Below are 14,886 nucleotides of genomic sequence, written 5' to 3'. Positions count from 1 at the left end.
TGTATGGGGAGTATGTAACTCAGGCCTTGGAGCCAGGCAACCTGGGCTCAAACCCCAGCTCTACCACTTACTAGCAGTGTGACACAGGGTACTTACATTAACCTAAAGCCTCTGTGAACTGACCTGCAGAATGGCATTATTACAAAACTTGGGTCCAGACGACATGGGGTGATGTGTGAAATGCTTAGCACAACACTGGGCATAACTATTCAGTACATATTAGCTATTATTATTGCCATTTTTCCCTAAGAAAGTCAGTATTGGAAGAGCTGCTAAAGTAACTCAGCACCCAAATGTACCACATATAAAATATTTTATTATAAAAAGCTCCATTGCGTGGCATTTCAAAAAGAACAGAACATTTCCTACAGTTTTCCTTTTTTTTTTTTTTTTTTGCTGTTACACAGAAGAGACTAGTTAAGTGTACCAATTAAGACTATTATGCATCACATGCCTAAGTTCATCAGGCCTTAAGCCCTCAAAGAACGACAGCATCAGGGGCTCTGCGAGAGCAGCCACCTGAGCCTCACCGCTTAGTTCACAAAACAGCCCTGTGTCCTTTCTACAAAGCCAGGTCGTATCTCCTACCCACAGTTCAGGACTCTAGCGTAGACAGCAAACACAAAACTTGTTTCCTTTTTGAAACAAAACAGTCCTATTAGAAGCAAAACAAACAACCACAATCTAAACCAGCCGCGAGGAACCCTTTCCTAGCTGGAAAGGAGAATGTGTCGCCTGTGATTCGGAGCGAAGAGGATGGGGAGATGCCTGCGCCACACGCTTGAATGTGGTCCACAGATTCACCAGCTCCAAGGCAGCATCTCCTTCCAAAGCACCTGCAGCAGGAGGCTGTGTGGGGCAACAAAGTCACTCCTGATACAGAGAATCCCCCCCACCATCCAAATGGCTCCGTGCACAGCTGGCCCCTCCGCTTCTCAACCGTGGCTCACGTGGCTTTGTTAGAGTCTTGGGGGCGAAAGGTGTGAGAGACAGGAGGGAGCGTGGCTCAAGTGGGGCCATTCAATCGGGCGGCCGGGTGTCGGGGGCCTTCTCCTGGACCTCATCATACTGCGGTGGAGGAGTCAAAGGCTCTATCGAGGGAGGAGGGATGTTTTTGTCCGGGAGGTTGATCCTAAAGTCTTTGAGGTGAAGCTTTTCAGATTTAATCCTTCGAACTTTCAGCGGTTTCAGTCGTTTGGCCAACTTAGAGTTCTGCCTGTCAGGGGGGTTCCCAGGGCTGGCCTCCACATCTGCCCTGGTGGATGTGGGGGTGGTCTCGTCAAGCCCCGTCAGTGACTCATAGGACGGGAGAGAGATGCTCAGCCTCGGGTTCCGCTCCTCTCCCCTTGCTTCTGAGTAGTTTGTGTTCATCACTTCCTCGTAGCTGGGGACATAGTACCTTGAGGCAGCCTCCTCCTCCTCCTCTTCCTCCTGGCTGCAGGAAGACACACAGACAGGGAGAGTGTTAGCCTGCACACGAGTCATTCAAAATCCCAAAGAGATGGGCTCCGAAGAGTCCACACACAGCAGCCTTGTAAATAACAAATGGGTCTTAGAGGCAATAAAAGCGAACACTGCCAAGTGTTTACTATGAGCTAAAAGTGCTTTAACAAATATGAAGCAATTTCAGACTCCTAACAACACTATGAGTTAAGTACTATTCATGTAGGACAGGTGAGTCCCCAAATTGGGGCTTAGCTTGGGAGGGATCTTGGCTTTATCCAGGAAGGAATTCAAGGGTGAGCCAGTGATGTTAGATCACATCCTTTTTGGCTGGTTTTTTTTTTTTTTTTTTGAGACAGAGTCTTGCTCTGTCGCCCAGACTAGAGTGCAGTGGTACGATCTCAGTTCACTGCAAGCTCTGCCTCCCGGGTTCACGCCATTCTCCTGCCTCAGCCTCCCAAGTAGCTGGGACTACAGGCGCCCGCCACCACGCCTGGCTAATTTTTTGTATTTTTAGTAGAGATGGGGTTTCACCGTGTTAGCCAGAATGGTCTCTATCTCCTGACCTCGTGATCCACCTGCCTCGGCCTCCCAAAGTGCTGGGATTACAGGTGCGAGCCACCGCGCCCGGCAGACCACAATTCTTTATTGAAGGGCACTACTCCTTGTGGAGAAGGGCTAACTCATAGGCAGTACGCCCAGAGTCGGCCACATAGGGGCTCTTGGAAATTGTATGTATACACACTTTTAGTCACATGCAAATTAAGGGGTGGGTTAATGCAAATTGAGGAGCAAGCTATTTAGAACTTCCTAGGAAAGGTCACTTCTGGGTCGTTACCATGGAAAGGGATGGTAACTGCCGGGTCATTGTCATGGCAATTGTAAACTGTCATGGCACTGGTGAGAGTGTCCCATGCTGATGAGCAATGAGAGCAGTCAGGGATCACCCTCATTGCCGTTTGCTGGCTTTGGCTAGTTTTTTTTTTAACCTTATCTCATCTGGACCACATCCTCTTTTGGTCAGCAGGGTTATGACCAGAAAACAAGTCCTGCCTGTTTTCTATCTCACTATTACTTTACCCAATTTATAGATGGACTGAGATACATCAAGATTAAGTGACTTGGTCAGACCTTTAGGAAATGGGAGGGTAGGAAGTGAACACTATACTCTCAACTACTCCACCATGTTTTATCTGGGCGTTAAACCTCCTTTGCCTTATTTAAGCCTTTCCCACTTAGCGACATGCTGGGTGAGCTATTCCAATGCTCAGCTGGGTTTGGCCAACACAAAAATGTACAAAGTTACAACCATCTTTCAGTAAAATGGTTGTTCCCAGGTAGAGAAAGAATATCTGAAATATAACATTTATGTGTGTCTCAAATTATTCTGTCATTTTATCTTCCAAGTTTATCCCAAGACTCAAAAAGATCAGGTCCTCTCAGCCTTATTCTCATTTGACTGTTGAAAGAGGAAACCAAAAAGTCAGGATATTTTCTACACATTTGTCAGAATTAACGCCACTAGCCACTTTCCAGGACCGTATACTTGAACCTGTGGCGTGATCATGGCCAACATCAGAAACCTCAAAGTCTGCCTTGGTTTTCCTCCCACCCTCCTTTGGGAATGAACTCAAATGTGCTCACAGCTAGGGTGGGGAATGATGAGTGATTGATATTCCTGCTTTGTTCTTTTCTATATTTCTCAAGTTTTCTAGAATAAGCACGTGTGATGGTTAATTTTAGGTGTCACCTTGACTGGCCATGGTTGCCCGGATTAAACATTGTGAGAGTGAGGGTGTTTCTGGAAGATATTAGCATTCAGCTCGGTGGGTTCTGTAAGGCAGATTCCCCTCCGCAGTGTGGTGGCACCATCCAACCCACGGAGGTCCTAGATAGACCAAAAGTCAGAGCAAGCAAGAATTTGACTCATTTCTCCCTACCTCGCTGCTTGAGCGGGGACATTTCATTTCATCTTCTCCTGCTCTCAGCCTAGGATTTATACCCTCACCTCCCCTCATTCTCAGTCAGGCCTTCAAACTCAGAATGAAGTATACCCTTGCTTTCCTGGGTCTGCAGCTTACAGATGGCACAGTGTGGGACTCTTTGGCTTCCGTAATCCCGGGAACCAATTCCTCATAATAAATCTCCATTTAAAAAAATATATATCCCCCTGGTTCTGTGTCTCTGGAGAACCCTGGCCAATACAGCATGTATTATCTTATCGGAAAATGAGTTTAATTTGGGAATTGTATTTATACCCACTTACACACACTTTCAATTACGTGCAAAAGTAAGAAGTGGGTTAATGCAAATTGAAGGGCAAGCTATTTAGAATATTCTAGGAAAGGGATGGTAACTTCCAGGTCATTCCCATGGAAAGGGGTGGTAACTGGTAACATTGGAGGGCAGAAATCACTTCAATATAATGAGATTTTCTTTTTTCTTCTGGCGTACACCCACAAACGGCATTGCTGAATCATTTGGTAGCTCTATTTTGAGTTTTTTGAAGAACCTCTAAACTTCTCCATAGTGGTTGCACTGATTTCCATTCCCACCATTAATGTACAAAGGTTTCCTTTAATCCATATTAAATTAAGAACAATTCCCTTCCCACTATAGAGATAAGAAATGCTTGTAGAAAATTCAAACAACACAGAAACATCTAATGAAGAAAAGAAAAACATCCCGAATCCTTCTACCTGGAGGCAAACCACTGGAACATTCTGGTGTATACCCTTCCTACCCCTCTCCAGTCCCACAGCCACAACATTTGATGGGACCAGAACCTGACCAAAGATGCTGTATTATATCCTCCTGTTCTCACTGTTGTGAATGTGGTCCTACATTACCAAATATAGATCAACAGTGGCTGCATGGAACTCCATTGAATAGGTACGTCATCATTTAACTCGGTAGGTGGTTTTTTAGGTTGTTTCTAAGTTTTTGTTATCCTAAACAATGATCTGATAAATATACTGGTACAAACTCTTTTGCACTTGTGGGACTGTCTCCCAGGGATAAACTCTTATAAATAGAATCAATATGCACATCTTCAGTACTGCCCCTTATGATGAAACTCTTGAGAAAGTTTCTGTCAGTCAACATTTCATCAGCAATCCATCTTCCCTACAACTCTCCAACAGTAGGGGCTGTCTATCTTGATCAATATGGTAGGCAAAAAAAAAAAAAAAAGAAAAAAAAGACATCTTTTTGCTTGCATTGCATGACTAATGAAGTTGAACATCTATTGTTGAACATCTATGGAATATTCATAACCTTTGTCTGTTTCCTATTGGCATATTCATCTTACATATTCATTTGTGAGAGCTCTTTTTATAATAGGGATATCAACTATTGTCATATGTTCCCCAATGTATCACTTATCTTTTACATTTGTTGGTGGCATTTTTGCTCAAATGGAAAATTTCTTCCCAGCCATTTCAGATTAAAGCATACACACAGCATGCTGGGGTGAAGGGACAGGAAAATGTGCTGGCCACCCCAAGCCTTCTTCAGCGACCCTGGGCAGGTCAAAATGTTGGTTCACTTAAGAGTAGTGGCCTCCAGCTCTATCCAAGTTGCTGCAAAAGACATTTTTTTTTTCTTTTTTTTTTTTTTGAGACCGAGTCTCCACTTTGTCGCCTAGGCTGGAGTACATTGGCGCTATCTCAGCTCACGGCAACCTCCACTCCCCCGGGTTCAAGCGATTCTCATGCCTCAGCGTCCCAAGTAGCTAGGACTACAGGCATGTGCCTCCACGCCCAGCTAACTGTTGTATTCTTAGTAGAGACGGGGTTTCACCATGTTGGCCAGGCTGGTCTCAAACTCCTGACCTCAAGTGATTCACCCGCCTTGGCCTCCCAAAGTTCTGGGATTACAGGAGTGAGCCACTGTACCTGGCCCAAAAGACAGTATTTTGTTCCTTTTTATGGCTGAATAGTATTCCATTATGTAATAATATTGTAATAAAATTTTAAAAAAATCTTGGTTTACCTGTAATCCATTTGTGCCATGCTATTTGGGAAGCTCTGGTAGAAAAGTCTAAAGTTATTTGTAAAATGATAAACTGTTTTGACAGAGCCTTCATGGGGTAACATGGGACAATAAAGCCTTGTAGATGACAGTCTTTTCACTACGGAAAAGTGTGAGCATGTGCATGCATGCGTGTGTGCCCATCCCAGATCCGGGAAGGGAAGGGGACAGTCAGGCCTCACCTGTCTTCCTCCTGGGCGTGAGGCCCAGCGCCTGTCGGGTGCTGGACATGGGCCAGGTCCTCGCCCTGCTGCTGCTTCCTCTTGTCCCTGATACTCAGGCAGATGGAAAGCAGCAGCAGCATCACCCCGGCCCCAACCAGCACGTAGGCCACGGAGAAGGTCTTGCTCTTGAGGATGCCGCCACCCACCTCGGTCTTGTTGCTGCCCTGAGCTGTTGGCTTCTCGGCCGCGCTGAAGCCGGGTACCAGGTTCCACATGGCCATGATCACCCCAAGGACCAGCATCCCCAGGCCGATGGCGGTCAGTGCATAGTGCGAGCCGTTGGCCTTGGACTGGGCCATTGTGTCAGTGGGAGGAGGGCGAGGCCCAGTTCCAAGAAAGAAAATAAATATATAAAAAGCAGTAGTCACAACAAAAACCCCTTAAATGGACTCCACAAAATCTCTCGCCCCACACTAGAAAAATATCAGCTGAACTCCCGCGGGATGGTTCCAAGCAATCGCGAGACCTCCCGTGTGGATGGCTGTGGCGGAAGGGCCTGGAAGGAAAGCAGAAAGAGCAGAGAGGACCATCAGTTCCGATTCCAGACGCTTTGTGAACGTGGCGGCTCTGCTCTTGAAGGAGTTAAGCAGCAGCACCGAGCACGCCGGCTCTGGCTGGGCTTCGCCTTTGATGCATTCCAGATGTCTTACGTGCTCAGGCTCCTCGTGCCAGGCTGCAAGAAGGGAGGCCGCCCCCGCTACTCCCTGAAAAGGAAAAGCCAGACCTTTCCCTGCAGGAGGCCAGAAAGGTTGGAGCTCAGGTCATTAAAACATTGTGTGGAATTTAATGAAGTGCAGTAAAATCTCAGCTCTTGCTGGAGGCTGCTAGGAGAGTGAGCGATGGGATGAATGGGCTACAATCGATGGTTGTAACAGACTCACCTGGGGGACAGGGCCTCAGCTAATGGTATGTCCAGGCCAAACAGCCTACTGTCATCTGTTCACCACCCTCAATGGCTCCCTATTTCCTGCAGGAGAAAATCCAGCTTCTTAGAATGATGCTGCTCATGGTGGCTTTAGCCTGGCTCCTGCCTCTCCTACTTCATTTCTCAGCCTGCCTTTTTTTGCACTACCGGCCCCCAACCACCCTCCAGAACTTCCGCATTTCTCTGGTCACCCGCAGCTCAAATGACCCTTTCATGTGCTCCCCAAAGCCTCCAGCAACCACTGTGGTGAGTCTCTTCCCATGACCACATCATCATCATCTCTAAGCCTGGCACACAGCAGGGACCCAAAAAATGTTTACAGAGTTCACTCCTGTAATCCCAGCACTTGGGGAGGCCAAGGCGGACGGATTACGAGGTCAAGAGATCAAGACCATCCTGACCAACATGGTAAAACCCCGTCTGTACTAAAAATACAAAAAAAAAAAAAATTAGCTAGGTGCTGTGGCACGTGCCAGTAATCCCAGCTGCTTGGGAGGCTGAGGCAGGAGAATTGCTTGAACCTGGGAAGTGGAGGTTGCAGTGAGCCGAGATTGTGCCACACTGCACTCCAGCCTGGGCAACAGAGCAAGACTCCATCTCAAAAAAAAAAAAATTGTTTGCAGAGTCAATGTTGGATGAAATGAATAGAGGCCACATGAAGCCACGGAGCAAGACAAGCTTCTCTGAAGCCACATCGAGTTCTCCCTTTGTTAAAGGTGACAGAGGCCTGCACATTCTTCCTTTTAGCTCCTGTGCCTAGCTGGACAAAATAAACCTCCTTTCCACGAAGCAGCTCAGAGACCCTGCGCTAAAGGGAGCAGCCAGCGGTCCTGAGATTCCACAGTATTCGTTGGTTGAGAGTAAGCCAGAGAAGCAGTCACTTAAGGCTTTAGGTTAGAACATTTTCAAGGACTAAGGAGGAGGAGCAAGCAATGCCCCCGTGCTTCCCCATACGTTATTCCTGTGACAGGAACCTTTGCAAAACAGTAAAATTTACAAGATGTTTAGCTGGGCAAGGTCTTGTTTTCAATTCTGCATTCTTTCCAGTCTCTCCAAAAGGATGGCTGACCAGGCTGCTTGAAATCTGATGCTGCAAAGATATTTTCTTGTGAAACCATGAGTTTATCTGAAATTGTCCACTTTGTTAAAAGATACTCTAAAAATATTTGAAACAACATCCTTTATCAGCTTGAAGTCTGTTCCTTCTTTTTTTCACTCAACAAATATTTCTTGTGCCTCTAGCTACCTGCTAAGCAGCATGTCAGGCACTGGAGAAACAGCAGTGAGCAAGTTAAGGATTAGTAGAGCTTCTAGGCCAGCAGGAAAATGATCTATAGGGAATACCAATAAAGTGGGAAGGAAGTACAGGAACTGTGGGATTAGACAGCAGTGCGTCCTAGCTCAGGGCGGTGAGACATACAGAAAGCCTATGTGGGAGAGGAGTCCCACTGGCATAATTGGGCCTGAATCCTGAATGCAGAGCACTGTGTGTGTGCATGTGTGTGAGTGCACTGGCTCTGTTCTTGAAGGAGTTAAGAAGCAGCACCAAGGTACACTGGTGCATGAACACATGTGTGCATGCATTTATGCACGCATAAGCACATGTGCATGCATGTGAGCACCTATGTACCTATGCATGCATATGTATGGCATATGAACAGGTTGGTATGGGCATGTGTGTGGGGTGCAGGGCATTGAATAGGGATCCCACTGCAGACAGCTGTGGTAGGAGCGGATGGGATCATACACAAGGATATTTATTTCTTACAGTATCACTCATGGCCGGCAAAAGGAAGGATGGGGGCTCTGGCAGCCTTAAGAAGGCACCGGTTCTGCCAAATGGATCTGAGACAAGGTCAGACTCGGTGGATGGAGAAGTGCACAGCTGGGGGCTTGTGCTGGAAGCAGGAGTGATGAAAATACCACGTTCTGAACCCCTGCTAAGTGCCTGACAGGCAGGCCTTGTACCTGGGATGCTGGGAGTGTGTCTGGCAGACTAGTGATTTGAGCCGCTTTAACCCCCTCCCTGCCTGCTCTCATCCCTTCTCCATTCCAGCTTTGCCTTATGCTGCACAAGAGAAAGACAAGCTCCAGATGTGAGTCATGGGCAGAGATAAACATGTCAGGATTAATACATTCTTTCTGTCTGATAAACTGTCAATGATTAAAAACAGGTGATAATACTCAGTGTGGGGAAAGGTGTTGGGATGGCAATTTCAAGGCATTTTTTTTAGATGGCAAGTTTTGGCATTTATAGAACAAAAGTTTCAAAAATGTTTATACCCTTTGGCTCTGTAATTCCAACTTCTAAAAATCATGTACAGAGATATTCATCACAGCTTTATAGTGACGAGAAGCTAGAAACTACTTCAACAGCCAATAATCCAGATCAGGGTAATAAATTATGGTTCATGCACTTATGAAATTATGGTCTCAAAGCAGCTAATATATTTTTAAATCAAACAAGGTTAAAACAACAGTATGTTCAGCGTGATTCTAATTTTTAAAAAATTATCTATACACAGATGAATATAGGGGGGAAAGCCTAGATGATTGTACTTACATTGAAATGAAAGAGACAATGTATTTATATATACACACACGTATGTAAAAATCTCAGGTGGGGGGGCCACCTTTCAGACTTGTACCAATGATTGCTTCTGGGGACAAAGGAAAGTTGGAAAGTGTATCCTTTACTCTCTCTTTCTCTCTTTTGAATTTTCACAATCTGATTGTATTGCTGCAGGGTAGCGTAGCTGAGTGGTTAAGAGTAAGCTTGGGGCCCAGGTTTCCTGGGTTCAGATCCTCACTCTATTCCTTCCCAGCTGTGTGACCCCAGGCAAGTTACTTAACCTCTCTGTGCTTCAGTTTCCACAACTGTAGAAGAGAGATAAAAACTCTCTAGTACCTACCTCATAGGGGAGTTATGATAAATTAAACAATATACATAAAGCAGCGAGGACAGTATGTGACCAGCACAACAGTAAGTTCTTAAACAGACAAAAAAAATTATTATTTAATGTTATTTAAAGTTTGTATTCTCAATGGGGTAAGATCACCCACAAGGGGCAAAAATTGTTTCTTGGGGACGGGATGAAAATCTAGGATATTACAATGGTTTGTGGCCCTCCTCAGGGCCACAGAATATAAACAGATACACAGGGCATCCTTGACATTAAATTTTCAAGTATTCCAAAAAGAATGTCTAAAAAGACTTCTCAGGGAGGGCAAGGTGGGAGAAAAGGTTGAGAAACACTATTGAATGTATCATACTAAGTTTCACAACACTCGAATTATATATGATGATGTTTATAGTTATTTTCTCTGTGTGATGGGATTAACCATGATTTTCGTTTTCTTTTTGTTACTGGGAGAATAAGAATTAGAAAACAGAAATATCTATGTGTTGCTTTCATAAAATAGTTTTGGTTTTTTGAGTTCATGGCAGGGTTACGTGTGCAACGGTAGCATAAACTTGTTCTTCAAGTTCAGCCCTCTCTTTGGGGACCATGACCTTGATGGGTCTATAGGGTCTGTAGAAACCCAGCTTCCAGCGGGGCAGCTGGTCAGCTGTTTGTCCTGTTCCTGACTTGTTGACCCTGGACAGCGCCCAAGCTATATTTAGCATGGTGTTCTTTTCCTTTCAAAAATATGGAAAGAAGCTAATTTTATGCTTACAGGATTTGGATCACACAGCTTCCAGTATGTCCCTAAAACACAGTAGGCTTGGTGGGCAGTCTGGGGTCCTGGCTTGGCTAAACTCAACCTCTAGACCCTGGGGTTGGCCCCATCACTGCTCATGTCTGAGGAAGCCCCAAGGGAGACATGAATGATTCTATATCTGAGTTTTTAAAGAAAAATTATTAACCAGTTAGAGACGTACCTACCTGTTGTTACTTGAGGAGACTCAGGGCAGGCCTGAAGGCAACTCTTCATGCTAGAGTCTTGAGTTAAAGATCCACCTATAAAAACCACAGAGATGCAGCTTTCTAAGTAAGCTGTGAGCATTGCAATTGGAGTTACATGTTGGGGAAGCATGTGTTTTCTTTTTTTTGGGGGGGGGGAAAGGGCAGGGGTTAGGGTAGGTGTCTATGCAAGACAAGTGGTATCAAAAGAAGCCAGAATTCTGTACAAAAAATATGAGTTGCAGAAGGATGACAACATGGTAGCTAACATTTGTCAAACTCTTTCATGGTATTACCCATCTTAGACATGTGCTCCGAACAGTATCAGAGGAGACACTTTCAGGTCATCTTATAAGGAATGTATATACCTTGACACCAAAACTAGAAAAGGACAAGGCAGGAGAGGAAAATGACAGGCAAGTCTGACCCACCAGCCTAAACAAAAATCAGCAAATGGAATCCTTCCTTCCCTCCTTCCCTCCTTCCTCCTTCCTTCCTTCTTCCTTCCTTCCTTCCTTTTTTCCTTTCTTTCTTTTTCTTTCTTCCTTTCTTTCGGTCTCACTCTTTTGCCCAGGCTGGAGTGCAGTGGTGCGATCTCAGCTCACTGCAACCTCCGCCTCCTGGGTTCATGCAATTCTCCTGCCTTAGCCTCCCGAGTAGCTGGGACTACAGGCACACACCCCCACACCTGGCTAATTTTTGTATTTTTAGTAGAGACGGGGTTTCACCATGTTGGCCACGCTGGTCTTGAACTCCTGACCTCAGGAGATCCGCTTGCCTCGGCCTCCCAAAGTGCTGGGATTATGGGCGTGAGCACCCAGCCCAGCCATATTTTTAAAAAAGATAACACATCATAATCAAGTTGGGTTGATCTCAAGAATGCAGGGTTTGGTTCAACATTAGAAATTGGTCCCAGGAGAAAGGATAAACCACAACAGTGTCACTCTGTGGACTATTACGTACGCAGCAGTGAAGGTGAGTAAACTGCAGCTGCGTGCACCAGTGAGGATGATCCTGACAAACATAATGTTGGATAGAAAAGCAAACTGCAGAAGAATACACACGGCAGAAGTCCACTTAAATGAAGTTCAAAACCAGGCAAAACCAAACGATTACTGTTCTATTTTTGTAGTATTAGGAAGAAATGTGAAAACTATAAACTAAAATTCAGGACAAATTCAGGCTACGTTCTGGCCAGGCACAGTAGCTCACACCTGTAATGCCAGCACTTTGGGAGGCCAAGGTGGGAGGATCACTTGAGCTCAGGAGTTCGAGACTAGCCTGGGCACTAGAGTAAGACCCTGTCTCTACAAAAAAAAAATAATAATAATAAAAATTAGCCCAGTGTGTGGCTCACACCTGTAGTCCCAGCTACTTGGGAGTCTGAGGTGGGAGGATCTGCTTGAACCTAGGAGATCAAGGCTGCACTGAGCCTTGAGCACGCCACTGTTATAGCCTGGGCGGCAGAATGACACCCTGTCTCAAACAAACACACAGACACACACACTACCTCCTGGAGAAATGAAGAGTGAAGAATGGTACTGGAGAGGGGAACAGTAAAGGGGACACGAGCGTTTTATTATACCATTCCTTACAATTCACATATATCTTATATATACTCTTTGGAATGACTGAAATAGTTTGTAACAAGAATGTCCAAAAGCCCATCGATGTGTACGTATTACTCTTAGCATAAAATCCAAACTCCTCAGCCATGACCCTCAAGCCCCACCAGCCTGGATGAGGCTCCTGTCTTGCTGTCCCAGCTCATATCTCTTGCTCATCAGCCGTCGGTGGTTTCCTTTCTGCTCCTCAGTGGCACCAACTACTTCCTACCACAGGGCCTTGGCACTTGCTATACCTGCTGCTTGAAAACACCCTTCCGCCTATCTCTCTTATCTGGCTACTTATTTATTTATTTCTGTATTTAAAATTTTTTAAAAAATTATTTTTGGAGACAGGGTCTTTCTTTGTCACCCATAGCTCACTGCAGCCTTGAACTCCTGGGCTCAAGTGATCCTCCCGCCTCAGCCTCCCAAGTACCTGGGATTACAGGTGCACACCATCACACCCAGCTAATGTTTTCATTTTTAATCTTTTTGTAGAGATGGGGTCTTGCTGTGTTGCCCAGGCTGGTCTTGAACTCCTGGCCTCAAGCGATCCTCCTGCTTCGGCCTTACCAAAGTGCTGGGATTGCAGGCATAAGCCACCATGCCTGGCTATCTGGCTACTTTTTAGTAGGGACCTCTGTCTCTCAGCTCAAATGCCACCTCCTCAGTGAGCATCTCTCTGACCACTCAGTGGAAATGCCCCCTCCCCTCACACAAATGCCCCCTCCCTCAGGGGACCCAAGTATAGCTTGGTTCCTTGCCTTTCCTTCCCATGGGTGATGATAACGCATTGCAGTCAGTAATAATCTCATTTTTGCTTTCTTGTTGGCTCCCTGTCTCCCCTACTGGAGTATGAACTCCCTGAAACACGCTTCTTGTCTGTCTTGTTCATTGCCTGCTCCAGTCCCCAGCACCGCATGCCAGGAACTTAACAGGTACTTGGTAGATATTTATAGAACAAACAAATGAATATCCGGCAAGTTTAAAAGTTTAACCAATGTCTCATATCAATGAGGGGAAAATCCCAGTCCAAGTCTGAAGGGGAGAGGATTAATCAAAGCTAACTTGCAGGAAGATCTGGATACCCAAATCCTATATCTGTATGCAAATCATTTGCTGGCAACATGAGAAAAATATGCAGAATAAATGTGATTTCCACTGTGACCTGAGAAAGTGACTGTATCAGTATTCCTGGGTGGGGCCGGAGGTTTCAGCGGTTGCTTGGCCTTTGCAGGTGGAAGTCAGCAGGGGAACATGGAAGCCTTTAGCTTTACCGCTCCACGCTGGGCGGAGGCTCTTTCCACTCCTGTGCACACCCTTGGCCAACCAGAGCTGGCAGGGAGGGGCCGTGCGCTGGGTGTGGAGGAGTGGGGGCCGGGGAGGTAGACCCAGCTCCAGACATCAGAGTAGCTGAGACCTGAGTGGGGCCATCACAGCCAGGCACATCTGGATTGAGTCTCCAAGAACTTGAACATGAAGACAACGGCTGAAATAAGATGGGACAATGGAAGGCAGTGCTGCCCCGGCCGAAACGGGGTAAAGGGCCCAAGCATTGATGGCTGGGCCTTCCGCTGCCTCTTCTCGCTGAATTGCAGAAAAACTCTCCAGGACACAGTTTAGAAACCGGGAATTGGATCTAGATCCTCACGCAGGCCACTGAGCTCTGTGCTACGGCCCCGGAAGGTGCAGCTGCAGAAGCGCCCCGCCCAGTTGGCTTTAGTGGGAGGAGGGCTTGCCAGTCGGAGGCGGCTGGCAGTGCTACCAACCCCTGCGACAAAGGAGCTCCTTGAGCATTCTCCCTGCACCGACCTCTTCCTGCCAAGCTGCATAATTGGAAAAGGGATCCCCCGTTCCACCGGGCTGTGCTACATTCACATCACAAAGGACGGATTCAGAGGGGCTCTCTCGGCCAAGTTTCAGCCCACAATCACTTTTGTCACAATTTCCAGTCCCAGACAGTGGGGGTAGGAAGAAAGGCGCTGAGCCCCTGCTCCTGTCCTGCCTGGGAGGGAGTTTCAGGCCACCTCCCCACGGACCAAGGTCAAAGGGTGTCAGGCTCCTGTTTCAACAGAGCACCAGGGATCTTTTAGACTGTGCACTCAGGAAAGACAAAAAGCAATGTGCAAATGAGGCATAAAGGCAGGGGAGCAGGGAGGAGGGCTGCCCAGCTGGAGAGAGCTGATGGGAAAAAGAAGAAAGGATGTTAAGTGATACACAAGGCAGGGTAAGAAGCATAATGGTAACAAGAATGGCAGTCCCCACAGTAGCTATCATGAAGTCAGCAGCAGCTGATACTCAGCATGAATCAGGTGCATTCCTAAACTCACCCGATCCTCACCGCCACCCATCAAGGAATGATCCCGCCCCACCATTTCAGAGTCCTGGACAGGGTAAGTAATTTGCCCTGGGCCACACAGCCGGTAAGCGGCACCGACTCATAATCAAATCCAGCTGACTGTGAAGTCCACCTGTGCCTGCACTGTGCGGGTTCCCATGAAGCTGAGTCCCTGGGGGCCGCTTTCTGGGCAAGGCACCCAGGTTCCCAGAGGTGTCTCAGGACAAAAGTGCAAGGGGGTGACAGGTAAATGTTTCCCTCCCTCCCTCCCTTTCCTTGCTTCCTTCCTTCCTACCTTCCTTCCTTCCTTCCTTCCTTCCTTCCTTCCTTCCTTCCTTCTCTCCTTCCTTCCTTCCTTCCTTCTCTCCTTCCTTCCTTCCTTCCTTCCTTCCTTCCTTCCTTCCTTCCTTCC

The 14,886-nt window shown here is 46.6% G+C and overlaps 1 protein-coding gene across 5 annotated transcripts in view; it reads right to left on the bottom strand.

Annotated features, from left to right (window-relative positions):
• Positions 1–294: 294 nt before the first annotated feature.
• The window catches only part of TMEM51 (transmembrane protein 51), a 77,925-nt gene continuing 63,333 nt past the window's right edge, over positions 295–14,886 (bottom strand). For 2 of the 5 annotated variants that reach the window (XM_025367090.1, XM_025367100.1), the window contains exons 2-4: positions 10,512–10,586; positions 5,658–6,195; positions 295–1,435 (exon numbers count right to left, since the gene is read on the bottom strand). In XM_025367090.1, coding sequence (XP_025222875.1) covers positions 1,021–1,435; positions 5,658–5,998 — 756 coding nt within the window. In that variant the 5' untranslated portion in view covers positions 5,999–6,195; positions 10,512–10,586 and the 3' untranslated portion in view covers positions 295–1,020. The remainder of the gene's footprint in view (positions 1,436–5,657; positions 6,196–10,511; positions 10,587–14,886) is intronic. The other 3 variants (XM_025367108.1, XM_025367117.1, XM_025367126.1) reach the window with 2 other exon arrangements.

This window comes from Theropithecus gelada, chromosome 1 (assembly GCF_003255815.1).
Source record: "Theropithecus gelada isolate Dixy chromosome 1, Tgel_1.0, whole genome shotgun sequence".
Taxonomy (NCBI): Eukaryota; Metazoa; Chordata; class Mammalia; order Primates; family Cercopithecidae; genus Theropithecus; species Theropithecus gelada.
The sequence above is the reverse complement of the archived record's forward strand: the minus strand, read 5'-3'. Positions and strand labels throughout refer to the sequence as shown.